Here is a 19,696-nt window from a genome sequence, read left to right as displayed (position 1 = left end):
AAATCCTGCATTTAAAAATCTGATTTTGAACTTTAGTTTCCTTAACTGGGTATGAGGCTCTGAATCCCCATTTAAGACCCATCATTTCTTTAGGTTGGAGTCTGGTAATGTGATTTATTTATTTTGTTTTTAGAATTGACCAGTCATGTCAACATAAACTTACCTACCTCCTTCACCTTTTCAAAAACCATTTGGAGCTGCTGTGAAAGTGGATTTGAAGACTAAAATGGTTCTCCCTCCCTCTTTCTAAAAAATTTGGATTCAATTTAGTACAAATCACATTTCAAAATATTTCCATGTTGTGAAAGTGCAACATGGAAAGGCTTGATTGTGGTGAAAAAAATTACACTGGCTCTCAATTCTATCATAATGTCTAATTTTTTTTTTTTTTTGTATTATTTACTTTAATATAAATAATCAGTTTCACTGCAGAATGTGTTTTCTAAATGGCTTTGTGAAAAGGAGAACAGATGACCAACCATAACCTCTGATCATAAAGGACTGATCATTGTGCTCTTCTCATCTTCCTTAAACTGAAACAGTTGTCTCTCTCCCCTTATATGTTTGCTGTTTATTTGTCTTTTTGTTCGTCTTTTTTTTTTTTTTTATCCTCTACATCCCCCCTTTTTTCTCATCATATCCCACTTTGCCCCTGTGCGAACATCTGCCGCATTTTCTCCCCCTGCTGGTGTGTGATTGGTAATATCAGGTGGCTGTTGGGGAAGTAGTCAGAGCTGCAAATGGGGATCACCTCCCGGCTGACCTCGTCATTCTGTCATCCAGGTCAGGAAACCAGCAACATTACCAACAAAACAGCGGTGGGAGAGATAGAGGCTGTGTGAACCAAATGGGACAAGACATGTTGGCCCTTCCATCACTCCTGACACAAAGTAGAAATATTTTTATTTTACACAGTTGAGGAAAGAAGGGGCCTACAATTCCTTTGGCAACAATCAGAAACCAAAGTGCCACAGTCAATAAACCCCATGTTCTTTTTCCTACCTGCATTGGCCATTTATATGGCCATCTTTTCTTGTTTTTTGGGTTGACAACATGACATGCACATTCAAACATTTCAATGCTGTTGAAGCTGAAACATTAATACTGCTAAGAGTGAATGGAGACTAAGTGTTACAGCACAGGAGCACATGCTCTTTTTTTTTTTTTTTTTCGTTGGAGTATGAATATACTTTCCATATCATTGCTCTTGCATGGCTTGTGTGCCAACCTGAGTGTGGCAATTTTATTTTGTTATGACAGTTTGCATGCAGTCACCAAGATGAGAAGGTGAAAACCATCTTGGAATTAGCGTTTGGCTAACTTTCCACAATAGCTTGCTGCCATTTGAGAAAGTTTTAATTTAGTTCAGTGATTCACAGTATTGAAGTAGTATTTTTCTGTTATCAGATTTCACTTCCTGGCCATGACCATACACTTCTATTCATTTCCATTAAGCATAATTCTCAGTTGGTGGTTAGTCTAGATGGCTCATTGATGGGGCTTCAGTGTCCAAAACTCTTTCCACCCTGTGTGTTTGGACCAGATTTTTGTATGAATAAGTCACTCTATTATGAGAGTAGCTAATTAGCAGTCCAACTCACCTTAAACACCAGCATGCTCTAACTCTCTGTCCCTGTGCCCAGAGTCCGTCAGAGGCCCATTTGTCTGCTCTGTTTGTTGTGCTCAGCATGCCTACTTGCTCATATCACCCCAATATGGTGTTCTCGCTCTCTCCACTCTCTGTCCCTTTGCAGTATATTTTAGTTTTTCTTTGAATTCTGGAGTAGCAGCAAACAACGAGGGTATATCTTCCTTAAGGATATGTACTGTACATTTAATGGGTAACTTCTGCTTGTAACTCGTGGCCTTAAGGCTGACATGCAACATCCTTGTTTGTTGTGCTCCAGTCTTCTCTTGCTCTGTTGTATTCCCTGATCCTATAATATTTGATTTATAAATGAAAATAATAATTAATTATAGTAATTATTTCTACACTTTGTTTTAAAGTATAATATGATATTCAAACATTTAACTTTTGTCATATTGTAGCACTATTCCAAGTGTCTGTGTCCTTTTACTCCAACAGTGAACCACAGGGTATGTGCTATATCGAAACCTCTAACTTGGATGGAGAAACAAACCTCAAAATCAGACAGGTGATTTTATTTTTATTTATTTTTTTATTAATAATTCTTTTGTAGACATACTAAGGGGAATATTTGCATCACAAACTAATAAAAAATTGATAAATAAATAGTGCTGATGTGAATGCATTCACCACAGGGTCTCCAAATGACTGCAGAAATAAAGGATATTGACAGCCTGATGCGTCTCACTGGGCGGATGGAGTGTGAGAGCCCAAACCGTCATCTGTATGAGTTTGTTGGAAATATCCGCCTGGATGGACATAGGTAGGCTCTGTTGCAGACCTCCATCTGTGGCTCTCTTTCTCTCTTAGCAAATCAGTAGTCCATTAGCCAGGAGCAGGGTCAGTATCAGTTTTAGTTAACTAATCTTTCTGATTAAGAAATGGTTTTACTTTGCCATTGTGAGGACAATGCATTATATCTTGTATTAGGAGGAGATTTAGATGATACAGCTCCTAAAGAAACATTATTACCACAAGCTATAATTTACTTTTAATTTTATAGATAGATGAGCAATATTTTGACTTTACAATTCACACACTTTTGTTGCAAAGTTTTGTTTTTACTGAACAGATTATATTTAAATTTATATTCTAATTTTTAATTAAGAGTTCAGCCAACGTAAACAATTAGACTACCCTGTCACTGCATCATAAGATACTAATTATCTAGTTTGTATTATATCGGTTCTTTTGTCAGGTAGATAAATTTATGTTGTATTGATAAGGAATCATTAAGGCACGTGCTAGATTATATTATATGTAAGGGCATTGCTCAAAAATTTAGGGTGAAATTGAATGACTTGTAGTATGTAAAGTTACGCATTCCAGACATTTTACGGTGAAAATAAGAATATTGCTGTAAATCTAAGTGTAAATGTGACAGTCATTGTTCCCTACCACACATACCACAAATACTAATGTGAGGTTTGTTTGTTTTTTTCTTGATAGCACTGTACCATTGGGCCCAGATCAGATCTTACTAAGAGGGGCCCAGCTGAGGAACACCCAGTGGGTCCATGGTGTGGTGGTCTACACTGGGCATGACACAAAGCTCATGCAGGTAAAGTATGCTTGGATAATATTTGGGATTTATGTATAAAAAAAATCGAGAAAAACTCAGTTTAACGAATTTGTGATACAACAGTGACACTTTATTTGTGCATTTTGATGGCGTTTTATAGTGATATCAAAATATACTTATGGTTCCTTTAAGCATACTGTTACAAGAGCTTGATTGAAGATGCTTTGTTTTCATAATCAGTGTTTTGGGCCACAGAAAGACAACACCACCATTTGCCACAGTTCTTTTTTTAACCACAGCTGTCTTGTCATGTGTTTACCCAGAATTCCACTCGGCCTCCTCTGAAGCTATCCAATGTGGAGCGAATCACCAACTTTCAGATCCTTGTGCTGTTTGGCTGCCTGCTGGCCATCTCCCTGGTCTGTTCCATTGGCCAGACCATATGGAAATACCAGTATGGCAATGATGCCTGGTACATGGACCTCAACTGTAAGAACCCTACCAACCCACGCTGCACCTCTTATTCTGCATATTTTTTCTCACTTGTCCATATCAGCTTATTTCTTTGTCATTTTAAGTTTGTAAACGCTGGTATGTGTTGTGTCATTTTTATGTTGCCTCAGTTAAACTATGTTTCGCATTACAAGTGAAATATGTGGCAATGTGGGAATAAGTGAATTCCCTATTAACTGAGAAAAGACAGCTGTGACATGCATAGATGTGTTGTGAATGAGTGAAAAAGAAATGGTTGAATATCACTGCGCTGCTGTATTTTTTTGTTCCTTTCTAATGTTCTGTTTGATTTTGTTGTTTTCTTTGTTGTCGTTTTTTTAACAGCTCCAGGTAACAACCATTTAAAAGCCTTGGCCATCTGTGAATGACCCTCCCTTACTAACCCCTTACTGAAGCTCTGCCTTTGCTAAGCAAATGAAGCCCCCTACCCTCGCCCCTATATGGTTGCCCTACTTTGTATGGGCCCATGCCATGGACAAGCACATACCAGGAATCCAACAATAGGTTTTTCCCCTCCAGCTCTCTTATACCTTTGTTAGTTATTTTCAGTGCCTGATGCAAACAGTGTCTCACTCTTCCTCCATTTTTTGTGCCATGTTAAACATTTTGCATTTCCCAGGCTTCAGGCACTCATCTTATTTTTCCCCCTCATTCTTGATGAGAAATGAAAAGTAGCATTTACTTTGGCTGCAAGGTAGATGAAGTTGTAGTCAGGAAGCTTTTCATAGTTTTTACGTGTTTATTGCCTGAACACAACATGCAACCCAAGGGGCAAGAACTGACATGGTCTAAATGCCCTCTTTACTTGTGTGGATTTTCACAAAGGACAGACAGAGAGGGAAGGAAGTGGGAAAGGTGAAGACCTGTTTGGTTTTTACATGTAATCTCAAGCCATCATAGAAAGTGACACTAGTTTTAATCTACTACTACCAATAAAAGCTACTCAGTTACGTTCTGCACCAGTTTGTCTGGGGGATGAAGTCCTGAACCTGGTATGCAAAGGGATTATCATGGTGCTGTGGCCATTTCTCTGTACCCTGATAGGCTTGCGTAGGAGAGGTTTTGCCCTGGTCAAATTAAGCTTGCATTATGACTTACACTGGCCCTTCACTATTACATTTTGCATTGGCTTCAGCTAGTTCTCAGTTTTTGAATTAGACCTCAGCTGCATTAAAATCCACATTTAAGACCATAAATTCAGCTGATGAGGGGAGTATAAGTCATAAAGCAAGTGTCATCTTGAGAGTCAATGTACTTCTGTGAGGAGTTGTGGAGATTCTGTGCAGTGCACATTATCCAACCAGTGACAAAAGAGAGAGGTGGGGAGATTGTCAAATCTTAAACATCCCATCCCCTGACACCACCTTATTCTCCAAAATTATTTCAACCACACTCACTCAATGGTAAATGCTGATAGGAGTCAGTATTAGCCCACCACACATCATGCAGGCTCATATGTCACAGAGGCCTGTGATTATGCATACCTGCTGAATAATTAATTTGACCTTGACCCAATGCAAAATGCTGACACTGCTGATTGCTGGCGTTAAGCCTATACAGTATGACAACTCCAATTTATGCAGTCGAAATTCATTCCACATACTTGAAGGAACTCATTGACTGTAGTTCCAGTGTAGGTGGGTGCTCGATTATCAGTGTGTAATTTTTGTGCAGACTCTAAACAACCAATTTATTTTCACACAATATGGTAAAGTTCAGTTCAGTGCAGTTGTTGGTGTGATTTTACTACTCTGTTGTATTCTTGACATACAACACCAATTTAAAAGTCACATGGAATAAAAACCAAATCAGTTACAGTCAAACTCTGACTGCAACAATTGTTTTGTGAATGAAGTCAACTTAATGAAACATTTGTGCGCTCATTTTCACAAATAAAAATAGTTAGAGCTAGCTTATATATATCATGCTATAACATTACAGTGACAAAAACTGACATAAAAAGACATCAGGTGTACATTTGCACTTGTGACTTGTGCATGTTCTGGTTTGCGATGGTTTGAGTTTTATGTTTTTTAATTACTTTAAAATGATCCAGCTCAGTATTACCCTCTAATCTGATAGAATTCTTACACAATGTCACATAGCAAGCTGGCCACAAGGAATGAGTGAAATGAGGTGATGTAGTGATCATCATTAACACCCAAACTTATCTGTTGGCATAATCCACCCACTCTTTTCCACTCCTTGTTGGTTGAGAATGTGCTATGGACTGAATCTCCCTCCTTTGTCTTGAGAGCATCCAATACGTTTGTCTTCCTCCCCACTTCTGAAAAAAATGTTCCCTCCTATATGTGTTGTTGTAGCAGTAGCTTCCATTCTGCCACTTTCTTTGTGCCATCATTTTTGTTTCGTAATCCTTCTGTCATGGGGAAGGGCTCTCCCTCTCAACTACAATGCTAAGATCAAGGCTTGGGTTGAGGAAGGTAACATTTGCACCTCCTGCAAGCTGAGGAAAGGTAAATCACATCCCTCCTGTTTTCATGTTTGGTGTCAGTGGGGGATACACGTTGATCATTGCCAATTTTTTGGGGCTTTTGGGGGACCAGCATCATTTTGCATAGTGCTTTGTTGATTTCATTGCCTGGATCATGCTGGATGCCAAGGCTGCTGCTGTGACACTAATGACATTTGAGATACTTCAGTCCCTGTTCGCTACTTTGAATCTTCGGGACATTAAATTGGACTGTTAATCGGTTGAGTTGTAAGAAGATGAGGTTGGGTGGAAGAAATGGTTAATTCCAGCCAATGCATGTCGTTAGCCCAAAACATTTTCTGTATTGGGATAATGTTGATCATTTGCTGGAAGTAGCTTGGGGCACTTTCATTTAAACAAACTGATATCTATGAACCATCACTGATGAGTCTCCTGTCTATCACTCCCCTCTGTCCAAAACTCGTCCCCTGATAGACGGCGGGGCAGCTAACTTTGGCCTCAACTTTCTCACCTTCATCATCTTGTTCAACAACCTAATCCCCATCAGTCTCCTGGTCACACTGGAAGTTATCAAGTTCATCCAAGCCTTTTTCATCAACTGGGTGAGTAGAAACTATAACCTGAATTGACGATGGATGCACTAACACACCCCGTAAATGTGAATTTTATTCATTTATGTATTTTGTATTTATTATGTAATTTGATTTTATTTTTACCTTAGTGAGCATGCCAATCACAAAAGCAGCGTATTCAACTTTATTAAGTAGTGCAGGCTATGAGCACAAAGTGTGAAAGAATAAAATGTGTGCCTAACAGTCAATTACAAAGCAGTTTGGGCAGTGACTTTTTAAATGTAATACACTATTTTGCAGCTAAAACTGCTGTTTAAATACCAATTGGATAATTTAGTGATAAACATAAAAATAGTTACTGCTGCTACTACAACTTTGTATTTGCTTATTAACATTGTTTCTGAAACCAAACAGCCTTTTTTCCCTTTTTTTTTAATCAGTTAAAAAGTTTGAAATACTGTGTGCTACACCAAATGACACCAAATGCAAGTTAGTAGTTAGCTTGTGGAACTAGTGCAGTGTTTAGCTGCTGAAAGAGGCAGATAATTCACTCAGGAACTGGTAGAGACTAAAACTGAAAACATAAAAATTGAACTTGATGTGGAAACAAGCCACTGATATCCTTGATACCATCTTTATAATATAATAATATGCAATGTTATGGCCACAGCTTTTTGCATTGCCCCCAGGTGGCCAGCAGCTGATAGCTGCAGGTTCATATGGAATGAAATATGTGGTTAATGTCTTTTAACAACGTGTAGTTGAAAGCTATAGAGGCCATTCCATTGACAACACACACAACCTGACTGTCGAATCATGCGAGCAGTGAGCAGCAAGAATACTCTGCTCCTTTATCCTTTGCAACTAGGTCAACCCCACTGAATATCTCAGCTGAGGAATTGTACGCCCCCCCCCCTTTTTTTTTTTTTGCCTGCAGTTATTCTGAGCTCCTTTTATTCATTAAATTTTAAATGACAATCCTTGCAAAGAATTTTTAGCAACATTTAGGGCATTTCTCAGTTGCTGTCCTGCAGCCTCAGTTGGATCTGTGTTATCTTCAGGGAAAATTGACCGATGTAACTGAGAAGGGCCTGACTGAAGTGAAGTATTGTTTTCTTCATTTACTCTTTCATTTTGGGATGTTATTTTTTTATTTTTACTTTCACTGTGCATATGAAATTTACTCTACTCTTTTAATTCTTCAAAGAAATGTTGTCTCTTTAGCATGGCTAAATTGAATAGGTTCCTCCCCATGGTTTTAGGACACTGATATGCTCTATGAGCCAACAAACACACCTGCCATGGCTCGCACCTCAAATCTAAATGAAGAACTGGGCCAGGTAAATAATTTAATTCAAGCTGTACTTAACATTAAGCTAACTCTTAGTCCCTCTTGAAATCAGTGTTATTTTGTCTCTCACTACACTTACAGGTGAAATACATTTTCTCTGACAAGACGGGGACTCTGACCTGCAACGTCATGCAGTTCAAGAAGTGCACCATCGCGGGTGTGGCCTATGGGTATGTTCTGTTTTATACTCTCTGTTTAATACTCCCTGTCTCTCTGGTTTAATCCTCTACTGTTGCCTCCCCCCATCACCTTCATTAAATGCATAGTGTGCATCATAGCACTTGCAGTGTTTCTTTCCCCTGCCTTTACTTCTCAAAGTAAATAAAAGGCAGACATCCATTTGCAACCAAAGGCACTTCACTCTCTTCTTCTTTGGCTTTTGTGCATCATTTGTCATGTTGATGGTGTTTGTGAAAATGTATACATCTCAGCATCTCATAGCCTGACAGTTTTGTGACACAAGGTAGAAACAAGAATGGTAGCAGTGAACAGAAGTCTCTAGGGAAACATTGCAGCAGAGATGGTTGATCTCACACACACACTGAAATGTAGAACAAAGTTTCTGTCCAAACACTGAGTGTTGCCTCGCCATTGTCTGAATCCATCAACCATGAGCCTAGTTCTGCTTAAGGTTTCTTCCTTATGGTGGAATTTTTTCTTGCCCCCTGTCACCTTAAGGTTTCTCATCCTGGAAATTGTTGATCACAGTCTCAACCTGCTCTTTACTAGAAGGTCCTGCATTATTAAATTATATTACATTGATAAAAAAAAATTGGCATGCTTAGTTAGATTTCTGTCAGGAGATTCTGTCTGTGGTAACAACTGCAAACATTCAATTGAAGGCATGATTTAGAAAGTGCTGCCTGAAAGATAAGAATATTTTATCTGGAGTTTTTCGTACCAAGGCTCTCACTGGAGTGATGGCTAGCTTAGTGAAGACCCTGATGACTTGGGTTCCTGGGTCATGGATAAGGAGACGTATAACATGTCAATGATCTCATACCTCTAAGATCACCATGAATATTTATTTATTTATTTATTTACAATTCTGCTGATGAAAGAGAGATTTATCCATGCTGTTAGTTAAATGTTTTGTGCTGTCTTTCACTCTTTCTGCAGCGCTTAATTTGTTTTTTTAAGTCTTTTAATTGAGTCCAGCTTGCTGGTCATCAGGGACAAACCCCTCTCTACAAAAGATAGAAGTTAGGCAGCAGTCTTTCTCCCCTTCATCCCAAGCAGAGATGTTTTCCTTTGATTCTCTGAAATGAGGACTCCCTCTTATGCAACTGATAAATATGGATGAGTGTCTCATAGCAGGAAGAAAGAGAAGGCAGGCTTTAATGAGATGAAGATGATTTAGTGATGATTTTATTTGGCCTTCTTCTGGGTTTCTGAAATCTGAATTTTAAATGTTCCGTGTAGATAATTCACCACACAATAACAATGTACAGTAATACAATCCATTTAATTTGACATAGATTATGCATCATCAGAAAATATATGATGACATTATTTTGCAGTAGAAAAAGAAGTATAAAAATTTCTTTCCTTACCTGAGAGTTAGTGTTTTAAGTCTTCTTCAGTCTTGTTTTCAGTTGTACTTTTTTGAAAACTAGAGCGCCCAGCTGTTTCAAGAAATAATTCAGCCTCATTTTAAATGGGCAATATGCATTCTTTTCTCTTTTTTTAAGATTTATGTAACCCAATGAACTAGTGGTCTTGGGGCTGAGTGCCAAGTGCAGAGCAGAGCAGAGTCTGCTGAGATAGACTAACATATTGTTAGTTTTACTTTTCATTGAATTTGTTGAAAATAGTAAACATGCGGAATATCTTCAGCATTTTCATTTAATTGTAGGTAAACAGCTTTATGTAAAGATATTTCGTGTATGTGTATGTTCGTGTATTTCGTGTATGTAATCATATACACACATAATGAATTTTCTATCTATCTATCTGGATTTATTCTGTTGTCTTCATTAACATTAACATTGTATCATTCAAGTATTTTTGAGACACGGATTGGATAACTGCACTTTTGAGGGAGGTGTTTGCTTCTGGAATCAACGTGTTGAAAAAAAAAAAAGATTTTGGGCAAAACCTAGGAAAGAATCCTCTACTGTAACATAAATGAATGAGCATATATGTGCATAGTGCTTAGTCTGTGGAGAGACCTTTAATTTGGTGCCAACACACACATAAAACCCCCCTGACAATGCCGCCTGCATGTGTTCCTCACCACAAATTAAGTGCTGCTGTAATTAATAAAGCAAACCCCAAGGGCATAGACATTAATTAATTCCACTGGATTGGAGTCCAAATCTCAAGGAGAGATACTGTTTAGGTCAGCGGGCCCCACAGAACCCTCCTGGGTGTTATTTGTTAAGAGGAGAATGAAAACTTATTTTCCAAATGTACTGAAGTGAAAAAACTTCAAACCCACATTTTCGCTGGTGATTTGTAGTGTAACTCGAGTGTAGTGCATATCCATTGGATGCAATACTGGAAGCATCCCAGGCTGTATGTAGCTTGTATGTTAATGACGATAACCACAATGCTGCTTTTTCTGAAGACTCACAATATGAATCAAACTTGCTGACAATCAAGTGGAGAGTAATTGTATTCAGTGTCTGATGGGCTCTTCTCCTCACACTTAACCAAACCCTGCACTGCAGTTATTCTGCCAGAGCAGAGATTTCAAAATATAATTTGGTGCCTCATTTTTGAGCTGTGTGTTCACTGAGAAGATTTAACCGTTCAAATATTGTTGCTTTCATTGGTGCATTCATTTGTGTCAATAGTTACATACACATTGTAGCTGTTGTTGCAAAGTTCATGATTTTGCCTGATGAAAAATAAGAGTTACGATAATGAAGTCACCCCCACTGGTATTTTCCCTACTGCTTGCAGCTGGCTTTCTTGGACTACATTTTTTTCCCTCTTTCTCATGTAGTTTGTCAATTTTCTCTGCAATACTGCTACACTATATCTATTATAACCCTAGTTTTACAGCATACCTTTTCATAACAAAATTATTTTGTGTGTGTGTGTGTGAGAGACTGAGTAATGGTTCAAATATTTTTGTGGAAGGCAGGAACATCACATATATAAAAGTAATTTATTTTCACCTTTTTTTGAACTTTTTCATGAATATTGTGTCATTTCTAAACATGATCTGAAGAATCAATATAGTTTGTTGCTGTGAAACTGCAACACAAAAGTTTGCAAATATAAGCAATCAGCGACATTTCTATTACTATAGATTGGTAACTTTTACCTATTTTCCCATGTTTCAATCTTTATGATAAGCTATGCTACTGGAAGTCTCTTCAGTTTAAGTGTGTAGGAATGAGAGTGATATTAATCTTGTCACGCAGTAATCACTGTTGCCCACCTAACCCCTGACTACTTAGCTGCAAGTGCATCTGGCATCTGACCTGTCATACTCTCCTCCTAAACAACCCCATCTTTACTCTGACCCTGGCACATGCACATTCCCAGAACATGTTGATGCTAAACTCTGTCACAAGATGACTTTTGTTCTCCACCTTCGCTCCAACAGCCACACCCCTGAGGCTGAGGAGGGTAGTTTTGCAGAGGATGACTGGTAAGATGATTGGGTATGAAATGGTTGCTGTTTTTGTTTAGTTTTTTCTTGCTCTCTGCTTCAGTGATGTAAAAGTGCTGCTTTGCCCTTTGAAAATTGTGATGGTAACCACAATACATCAGCATATATTGCTGTCTTTTTTTTTTCTTTTTTCCGTGTGTGTTCAATACATTGGGATGTGTTCTCTGTGAATGTGCCTTGTGATTCAATGTATATACCCGTTGTTGTGAAAAAGCAGTCCTAAACAAATGATTTTCTATTTTTTGCCAGTATGGTATGAGAATTGCCATTGAATTTTTGGGGCTTTCTAACAAGCACATGTACAAGTTTAATAAAACAACTCTTGCATTTAGTGTGCTGTTTAGAGGCTGAATCTGTGTAGCACATTCTCCCTTTCCCCAGTTAACATAAAACTAACTCTGGAAATCGAAGCTACACACCCACTTATTCTCTTTCTGCCTCCCTCTCTCCCACACAATGCACATACACGCAAAAAGTCCTACTTCAGAGATACATTTGCTACATTGTTGAGATCTGCACTAACAGCATGGGCATGTCTCTTCCATTATGCATGGGGGAGTGGTGCCTGTCCGTTGATGTCTATTATGCCAGAGTGTAAATGTTGCAGCTTTAAAGGAAGTTGCCAGCCTTTCTACTGCTATTTTCCTCTCACCGAAACAAGTGGGTTTGAGGCTTAGTTACAGGAACAAATGAACCGTTTTAATTTTATTTTTCTTTTTAATTTAAATCCAATCTTATCTCAAAATAAAATAGTGTAAAAACTGCCATCTTGACACTGGTTTATACTGGAAAGTATTGTGTGTTATATGTTTGGTCTGGAATCAGTCCCCAGCTATTGATTCTGAACAGCCAGCAGCCCTGTTCCCACAGTGACAGGACCTCTGTGTGTTGGCAGATAATCAATAACTGACCATTCTCCACACCCAGCCTCATGCCTCAGAAATTTTATCTAGACAATCGACAGGGAGAGCAACACTATGACTGCAGTAGAGAAATGCTCATGGCTTCCTTCTCGATACAAGGGTTAGAATCTAATAATTGCTCCATAGATCTGCTGCCAAAAATACAATTTTTGTGTAGAAATATACATGTAATATATATGTATTTATGTACAACATATATACAGAAAAATATTTATATTTATAATATATATTTTCTGTTTTGGCTCAAGAGTGTACAATAACTCAGACAGATTTGTGTCGAAACAGTGTATGGACATATAAGGTGCATTTCTACAGTCAGAACAAATCATATTATGGAAAACTTGAAGGCATTTTGTTGAAACATCTGCCCTCCTCAGGATAACAGGCAGACCATATCAAAATGTCAAAATGTAGACTTTATTTTTCTGTTTCTCTTTGACATTTTAAGAAAGCCTGTGAGTGAGATAAATTTTTGTAACCTCCAATGCATCCAACTAGGTGTAACACAATATCAAATCCAGCACTACTTTTTAATCCCACTGCTGCTACATTTCTTTCTTGCCAGACCTCCATTTGCTGAGCAGTAGATGGAAGTGTCAGTGGCCTGCTGGCTGGTTGGCTCTTATGGTTTTGAATAGTGTATCCTGTGGGACATGCTTGCTACTGGCAGCCTGTGTAAAATTTCTATCAAGCCCCAGTGCCATGGACAAAGCTACCTGATCTATAAAACTTTATTTATCACAGAATCATGAATTTATTCCTACTGGACAGCCAGAGAGCACTGGAGTCTGCTTACAATTCTCACCGAACTAGTCTGTAGTTTGAAGGGCTATTAAAAATTTCAAGTTTTATCAATTAAAAAGTGTTTTTTCCATTTCAGCAATTATACCTGTTGTTGAAGAAAGATTGAATCCTGTTTAGCTTTTGCTGTGTTCCTAATGGACTTAACGATATTAAATTATTTTGGATCTTACCAGTAACAGTAAGCTATTCTAGTGCAAGTATGAGACTAATTCTATTTCCAGTAATTTATTAGGGTTTGTCTGAGATTACTGTATGAGTAATGTGGTCTTGAAACTCTACCTGCCTTCTGCCTCATTGTAAGCACTTCATCTTGCATTGTTTAATTTCAAAAGCAAGGGGAGCACCATTTAAGATTTATGGAAACAACTGAATATGATCTATAAATGAATGAGTGTGGATTCTTTTGTTCAGCATGAAATAATAATGCCATGTTTCAGGACATCACTCTCTAAAAATAATCTACCTCTGTAAGCATGGACAGAATCCCAAACAGTCACACTGTACATCATACTATCAAAGCTCAAGGGGGTAGCATTTGCAATCTGTCTGCAATGCAGTTCATACTTTTCTTGACAAATGTCAACACTGTTGGCTCACTGTATTTCTCTGTTAATTTTGTGTTTGAGGTTTTTGTTGTGGTGTTGTGGTCTAGTGCAAAGTAGATTGTCAGTGTGTCAGTTAATTCACTAGTTGGTCCTTGGTAGAAAGTTTTGTTTGTTTTTTTTTTTTTCTTATTTAGATTTTTTAAGCTTTCATTTCTTGCTTTTTGCCTCAGGTGATAGTAAATAAACCAGATAGAGTTTTGCTGTAATGCATCACAGTGGCATCTGAATTATTTGTATTTTCATTTTTATTTGATCAATTAAGACCTATTAGTCCATTTTTAGCTGCCGCCCTGATAAATCCTCATGTTGTTGAAATAATTCAAAGAAAGCTGCCAGGCTGCAATTTGGTAGACAAGTCATTAAAAGCTATATCGTCTATGTAGGCTTCAAGCTACATTGTATTTGCTGCTGGACCGAGGAGACACATTTGATGTCCTTAGTATTGTTTTGTGCTTGAAACGGCCACAAAGTTGTATTTTTATTCAAACTCTTGTTGTTAGCACTGCTGTTTTCAGAATATGTGCTTTGATTAGGATGCAAATTATTTGTTCCATATTTTTCTGGTCTAATGTCACAACAACACATTGCAATCGGCTGTCTGTGCTTTCAATGGTACTATCAAGTGTTCCAGTGTGTTCTGTTGTTTTGACTTCTCTGTCTCTCCTTTCCAGGCACAGCACACACTCATCAGAGGAGGCCGGATTTAATGACCCAAGCTTACTGGAAAACCTCCAAAGTAATCACGTAAGTAATGTCAGGGTTCCCTGCTGTTCTCTTGCAGTGATCACTGCTGTTTAGGACAAAATTAAGAAGGATTTAGAATCTAATTGTGCATGGTTGCATAATGCCCTGCTATTTTAATCAGTGTCTGTAAAATAAAAGGAGATTTTTGTCACTTTGTCTGGATCATGGTGACAAATACACTCCTTATTATCAGCTTGATTAAAACTATTCTGAAGGGTTGACAATTGTCTCAAGAGAGGAAGGCAAACAAACAATCGACTTATTCTGAAAGGTGAGAACTATATTATTTGTCCTCCTCGGTGAACTCAGTCGTGGTACGGTAATTACAATTGTATCTCTGTATGAGAATATAAAGTCAAACATACATTTGGTGTGTGTCACAGGACTTCAGTGGGAGCATTAAAGGCCAGCTGTAGTAATGAAATTAGCGAAAACTGATTGATTGACTAGTTGAGTCACTCAGCTTCAGAAATGTGGGGGAGGCAGAATGTCAGATCTGATCATGTGAAGGGGAAAGTAGTAATCCCACTGTGATGTTTGCTTTGTTATGACAGCAGTCTCTCTCCACACATTGAGTTTGTCTAGGATCTCTTGAAGTTTCATATTGATAGGCCTGCACCCACTGCTAATTATGTTGCATGGCCAACCACTGTTGAGAAACCACAGTCTCTCGACATCTCCGGTAATGATTCTGCTTATGATTAGTGCTGGGATGTATTTCTGCTAATCCTTTGTTGATGGTAGATAATTTAATATTGCAGACTTTGTGTGAGTCATTGTTTATATGAAATACAGTGGTAATGGTGATAAGAAATTGCTAAGCCTTTAGAGAAATATGCTTATTGGCTTTCTTGGCAAGAGGTTTGTGAAAAGAGTGACACCACCCTCATGTCTTTTTCGAAACTTCGTATCAGAAGTTACCAGCCGACCAGAAACATGTGGAAACAGTTAGCCTGACTATCTTGCAAAGGTAACACCATTTACCCACCAGCAGCTCTGAACCTGATTAACTATTATAAGTCTACAAAAGCAACAGCAGTAGGCTATACTACTACCATACTGTGGATGCTACATTTCATTTAACACCTTATGTTTTCATAGTTCTAACACTTTGCCTTTAAGGCTGTCAGTGTGCTTCTTACTTAAACATTACTAATCCTTATCATTAACAACAGTTTTTTATGTGGCTGTGGGCTTTTTGTAGGAGTACTGTTGATACAGTGTTGAGGGGGATGGCATTCTAGAGAAGAAGGGAATTAAGAGTGCTGACAAAAATAAACATCCCCTCTGGGTTTGTTCATGTTCTCTTGAGTCACTGGACATGTTCTCTGCCTGCAGCGTTTCAGAAGCCTTTGTGGGTGTTTGTTTGCAAATTCACTCACTTAGGGTTTCATGACCCTTCCACTCTTTCCACACTGGCCACATCTGAAGTGATGAGTGTCCGTCACTGTTTCTGTGACACTGATTACACAGGGGTCAGTGGGGGTGATAGCTAGAAGCACAGCATTAGTTGTCACATTTAATTTTGCCATCAGAACAGAGTTCATAACATCTCTTTGCCCACACCGTCATCCTGGATAATGCACACTTATGCCCTCTTTAGCATGAAGGAAAGAGGGAAAGCACCCACAGAAGTGTTCAAGTAAAACACTGGGCAACCAAGAGCCACCAAATCAGCCTGTAAATTAATCTTTTAATCTTAACCTTAGCCTTTGAAAAATGACCAGCTGTGTTAACTTTGCCAACAAGAGCATATGCTTGTCATTATCAAACTGACTCATCCAAAAGTCTCAGGTACAAGACCCACATGTTTGTCTTTTTTCAAATAAGGAATGGATTCAGTCACTGTCAAGATGTCAGTGGCAGGGCTGCCAATTCACAGCTTCACGACCACAGAGGTTATTGCCATTTTTATATACAATGTCAAATGTCAAAAAGACATAACCCTTTTACCAAGTTTAACAAATTGCCACTGGAAGAGACAAGGAGTTTCTTTCTCTCCCAACCTACAGTCTGAAATGCAAGGGAAACTTGAGAGTACAGACACAGACAGACAGGCAGACAGACAGACACGCACACAGTGACAGACATGTCCTTCAGAGGATACCTGCCAACCCAGGCCAGATTACCAGGAGGCTGGGGGGCAGAGGAGGCTCTCGCAGCCATCTGCACTCTAATAGACTCTGTATTCTCATTTAAAAGAGGCTCTTTGATTCTCCCCACCAGTTTCATTCATTTTCTCTTTTGTTCCCTATTTGGGATCTCTCATCGAGTGTCTGTGGTCAACAGGAGTAAATTTAACAACACCGGCTGCGTTTGTGCAGCTTTTTGTAAGAGGAGTAGAGTAATGAGCAATTAGCGTAGCATTAGTTAAACCTACATGTCACATCTTTGTCTTTATTTAAATGTTGGTTAACGAGGAATATGAGCTTAGTTTACTATTGACCTTATTGTTGTTAACCATTGCCATCTGGATAACAGTTCATACTATTTTTGTATGATTCAGGCCAGTTGCAGCTCTGCAGGCTGTTGATTTGTTGGCCTCAGCTGCAGTTCCTGACTAGGAGATGCTGGTCCTGCAACCTCCGACAGGGGCCTCAGGAGATACCTGTCCAAGTGAACCCCATGGCTAGTTAGTCATATGTTCCCCCTTCTTTAAAGTTACATGCCCTCAGTATAAAGGCTGTTTTCATTAACTCTATTAATTTTGCATCGCATGAACATGTTTGAATAATGTCTGTCAGTAGCTGGGGACTTCAATGACAAACTCCTGGCTGTTACTGTTAACAGTAGTCATTCTCTTAGTCTGGCTAAATTTGATTGACTTGATTTGAAGTTCACAAACCTGAAATTGTTGAACTGTGGTAATTGTTACATAAGGGCATGAAATCCTCGAGCTTCATATTAAAATAAAGGGAGAGTCATTTGATTTTACACGTGATATCTGTTTCTGAAATATGTGCTTACAAAGTGATTCCTAAATGCTGATCAGAGCCCATCAAACGGTTTCTGGGACAGACGGACAGTTTCTGTCCCTCCTCTCTTTCTTCAATATCACCAAGGCTTCCCTGGGTGTTTTGCTTGGGCTTTGTTGTGACATGTTTTATTGAAGAACATTAAAAGTCAAAGTGCCCTTTCCATTTGGTGCAGCCTACAGCTGCTGTCATCCTGGAGTTCATGACCATGATGGCCATCTGTCACACTGCAGTCCCTGAGCACACAGATGGAAAAATCACCTACCAGGCTGCGTCTCCAGGTAAGTCACACCTCCATGAATACAGCTATTGTTGAGCTTCTGGATATAAAAGTATGCTCTCTATCTAATCTAATGGCCAAAAGCCATAAAACAGACTGGTAAAGAATTATCCATTCAAAGCACACAATATAAAATTTTAAGCTCCACACTTGTGTAGGTTTAACTAATGCTAAAAAAATGTTTTTAAATGTGCACACACACTGTAACTCTAGATTACATTGCATTCATGTGGCACAAGCGTCAAAAAAAGAAGACTTTCGTTGCTGATAGATGAAACTCAAAGTTGACCTGCAGTCCAAACTCCCACAGCTGGTAGTGTTCTGGCTGCTAGGCAGCATAAATTGGATTAGAGCTGTAGGTCTTAAATTGCTTGTGCTGTCCTTGCAGCTGTAGCCAGCCCTTGTTTCAGATGCTTGTATGATGCTGTTTCCTTGATATTTCCCTCTTTTGAGACATTTACCTTGCATCTAGTGACCTCGGTGCCTTAATGAATGGAACAGGCCATCTCAGCCTTCAGGCACCAGTATTTCATTTATATAAGGCATTTATACAATCATCAGTGCATGAGAGAGCTGCAGAATCACTTCGTAAAACTATGATGGTATGTTTTTCTTAGATTCTGTGAACATCTCTGTGATCATATTGATAGCTAAATGTGATAGACTGAAACACTTGTCAGTGAAGAAAATTAAAGCAAAGTAGAGGAGGAAAAATTACTGAGACTGAGAGAAAATCCTTTTTTAGTTTTCAAAGAGTGACTGCAACTTGAGGTGTCCCTACCGGTTTTACCATTCAGACACTGTGGTTGTCCCTGTAGCAGTATGTAAAGTTGTTTAAAATAAAGGACCATCTTAATGAATGCTGAAAATGTCACATTTCTTAAAAGTGCAAGCCATAATCCGAATATAAGCTTATAAGCAGACTTAGCTATTGCCGAATTGACAGGTCTGTCAATAAGTGGACAAAAATTATATGGCAATTAAATCAGAGGGCTTAATGTTTCCTCACATTTTTGATTACATAAATAATGTTAGTAAGCAGAAATTTTACTGATTTAAAAAAAAAAAAAAAAAAAAAGTACTGATTAGGCTTTTCATAAATTTCATTGTTGATGACCTTATCATATACAAATCTACAGAAAAAACTGTTGCTCTTCATCTTACATTTTGCTTTTTCTTAAGAGAAATTACTTTTTTGCCTGACTGTGCTGAACAATCGGAGTCTCATGGAGCTTAAGTGAGCCCTGTAGCATCCTCATGCAAGCTGTAGTATAAGTTACCTGGTTCACAGTTTTGAGTTTGCCACCATCATTGAGAAAATGTGTTGACATGAACTAGTCTCAGTTTTTAATAGGAATGTTTTTTTTATCATCATCAACTGTCAGGTTTCCAGATAGCACTGTGTCTGTCATCAGTATGTGTGTTTTTACTGGTGTCTGTATGCATCGTTATAATTGTTATTTGGCTTTCTGTTTTCTGTCTAGATGAAGGTGCTCTGGTGAGAGCAGCGCGAAATCTTGGCTTTGTGTTCTCTGGTAGAACCCCTGACAGCGTCATTGTGGAAATGGTGAGTTGGATGAGACAAGTTTAATGAAAGTAATTAATAACTATAGTACTGATAGTGTTGGCACCATGACTTAAAAAAGTAGTAAACAGGCAGGGGTGGACAGTAATGAAGT

The 19,696-nt window shown here is 38.5% G+C and overlaps 1 protein-coding gene across 7 annotated transcripts in view; it reads left to right on the top strand.

Annotated features, from left to right (window-relative positions):
• atp8a1 (ATPase phospholipid transporting 8A1) overlaps nucleotides 1-19,696 on the top strand; it is a 91,775-nt gene that overhangs the window by 28,021 nt on the left and 44,058 nt on the right. For 2 of the 7 annotated variants that reach the window (XM_029511769.1, XM_029511775.1), the window contains 13 exons: nucleotides 710-783; nucleotides 2,087-2,156; nucleotides 2,284-2,411; nucleotides 3,098-3,209; nucleotides 3,494-3,659; nucleotides 4,008-4,013; nucleotides 6,613-6,740; nucleotides 7,973-8,050; nucleotides 8,143-8,231; nucleotides 11,621-11,665; nucleotides 14,690-14,762; nucleotides 17,913-18,018; nucleotides 19,502-19,584. In XM_029511769.1, coding sequence (XP_029367629.1) covers nucleotides 710-783; nucleotides 2,087-2,156; nucleotides 2,284-2,411; nucleotides 3,098-3,209; nucleotides 3,494-3,659; nucleotides 4,008-4,013; nucleotides 6,613-6,740; nucleotides 7,973-8,050; nucleotides 8,143-8,231; nucleotides 11,621-11,665; nucleotides 14,690-14,762; nucleotides 17,913-18,018; nucleotides 19,502-19,584 — 1,158 coding nt within the window. The remainder of the gene's footprint in view (nucleotides 1-709; nucleotides 784-2,086; nucleotides 2,157-2,283; nucleotides 2,412-3,097; nucleotides 3,210-3,493; nucleotides 3,660-4,007; nucleotides 4,014-6,612; nucleotides 6,741-7,972; nucleotides 8,051-8,142; nucleotides 8,232-11,620; nucleotides 11,666-14,689; nucleotides 14,763-17,912; nucleotides 18,019-19,501; nucleotides 19,585-19,696) is intronic. The other 5 variants (XM_029511771.1, XM_029511773.1, XM_029511770.1 and 2 more) reach the window with 5 other exon arrangements.

The sequence above is a fragment of the Echeneis naucrates genome, chromosome 10 (assembly GCF_900963305.1).
Source record: "Echeneis naucrates chromosome 10, fEcheNa1.1, whole genome shotgun sequence".
Classification (NCBI taxonomy): domain Eukaryota; kingdom Metazoa; phylum Chordata; class Actinopteri; order Carangiformes; family Echeneidae; genus Echeneis; species Echeneis naucrates.
This window is presented reverse-complemented; position numbering and strand designations above follow the sequence as displayed.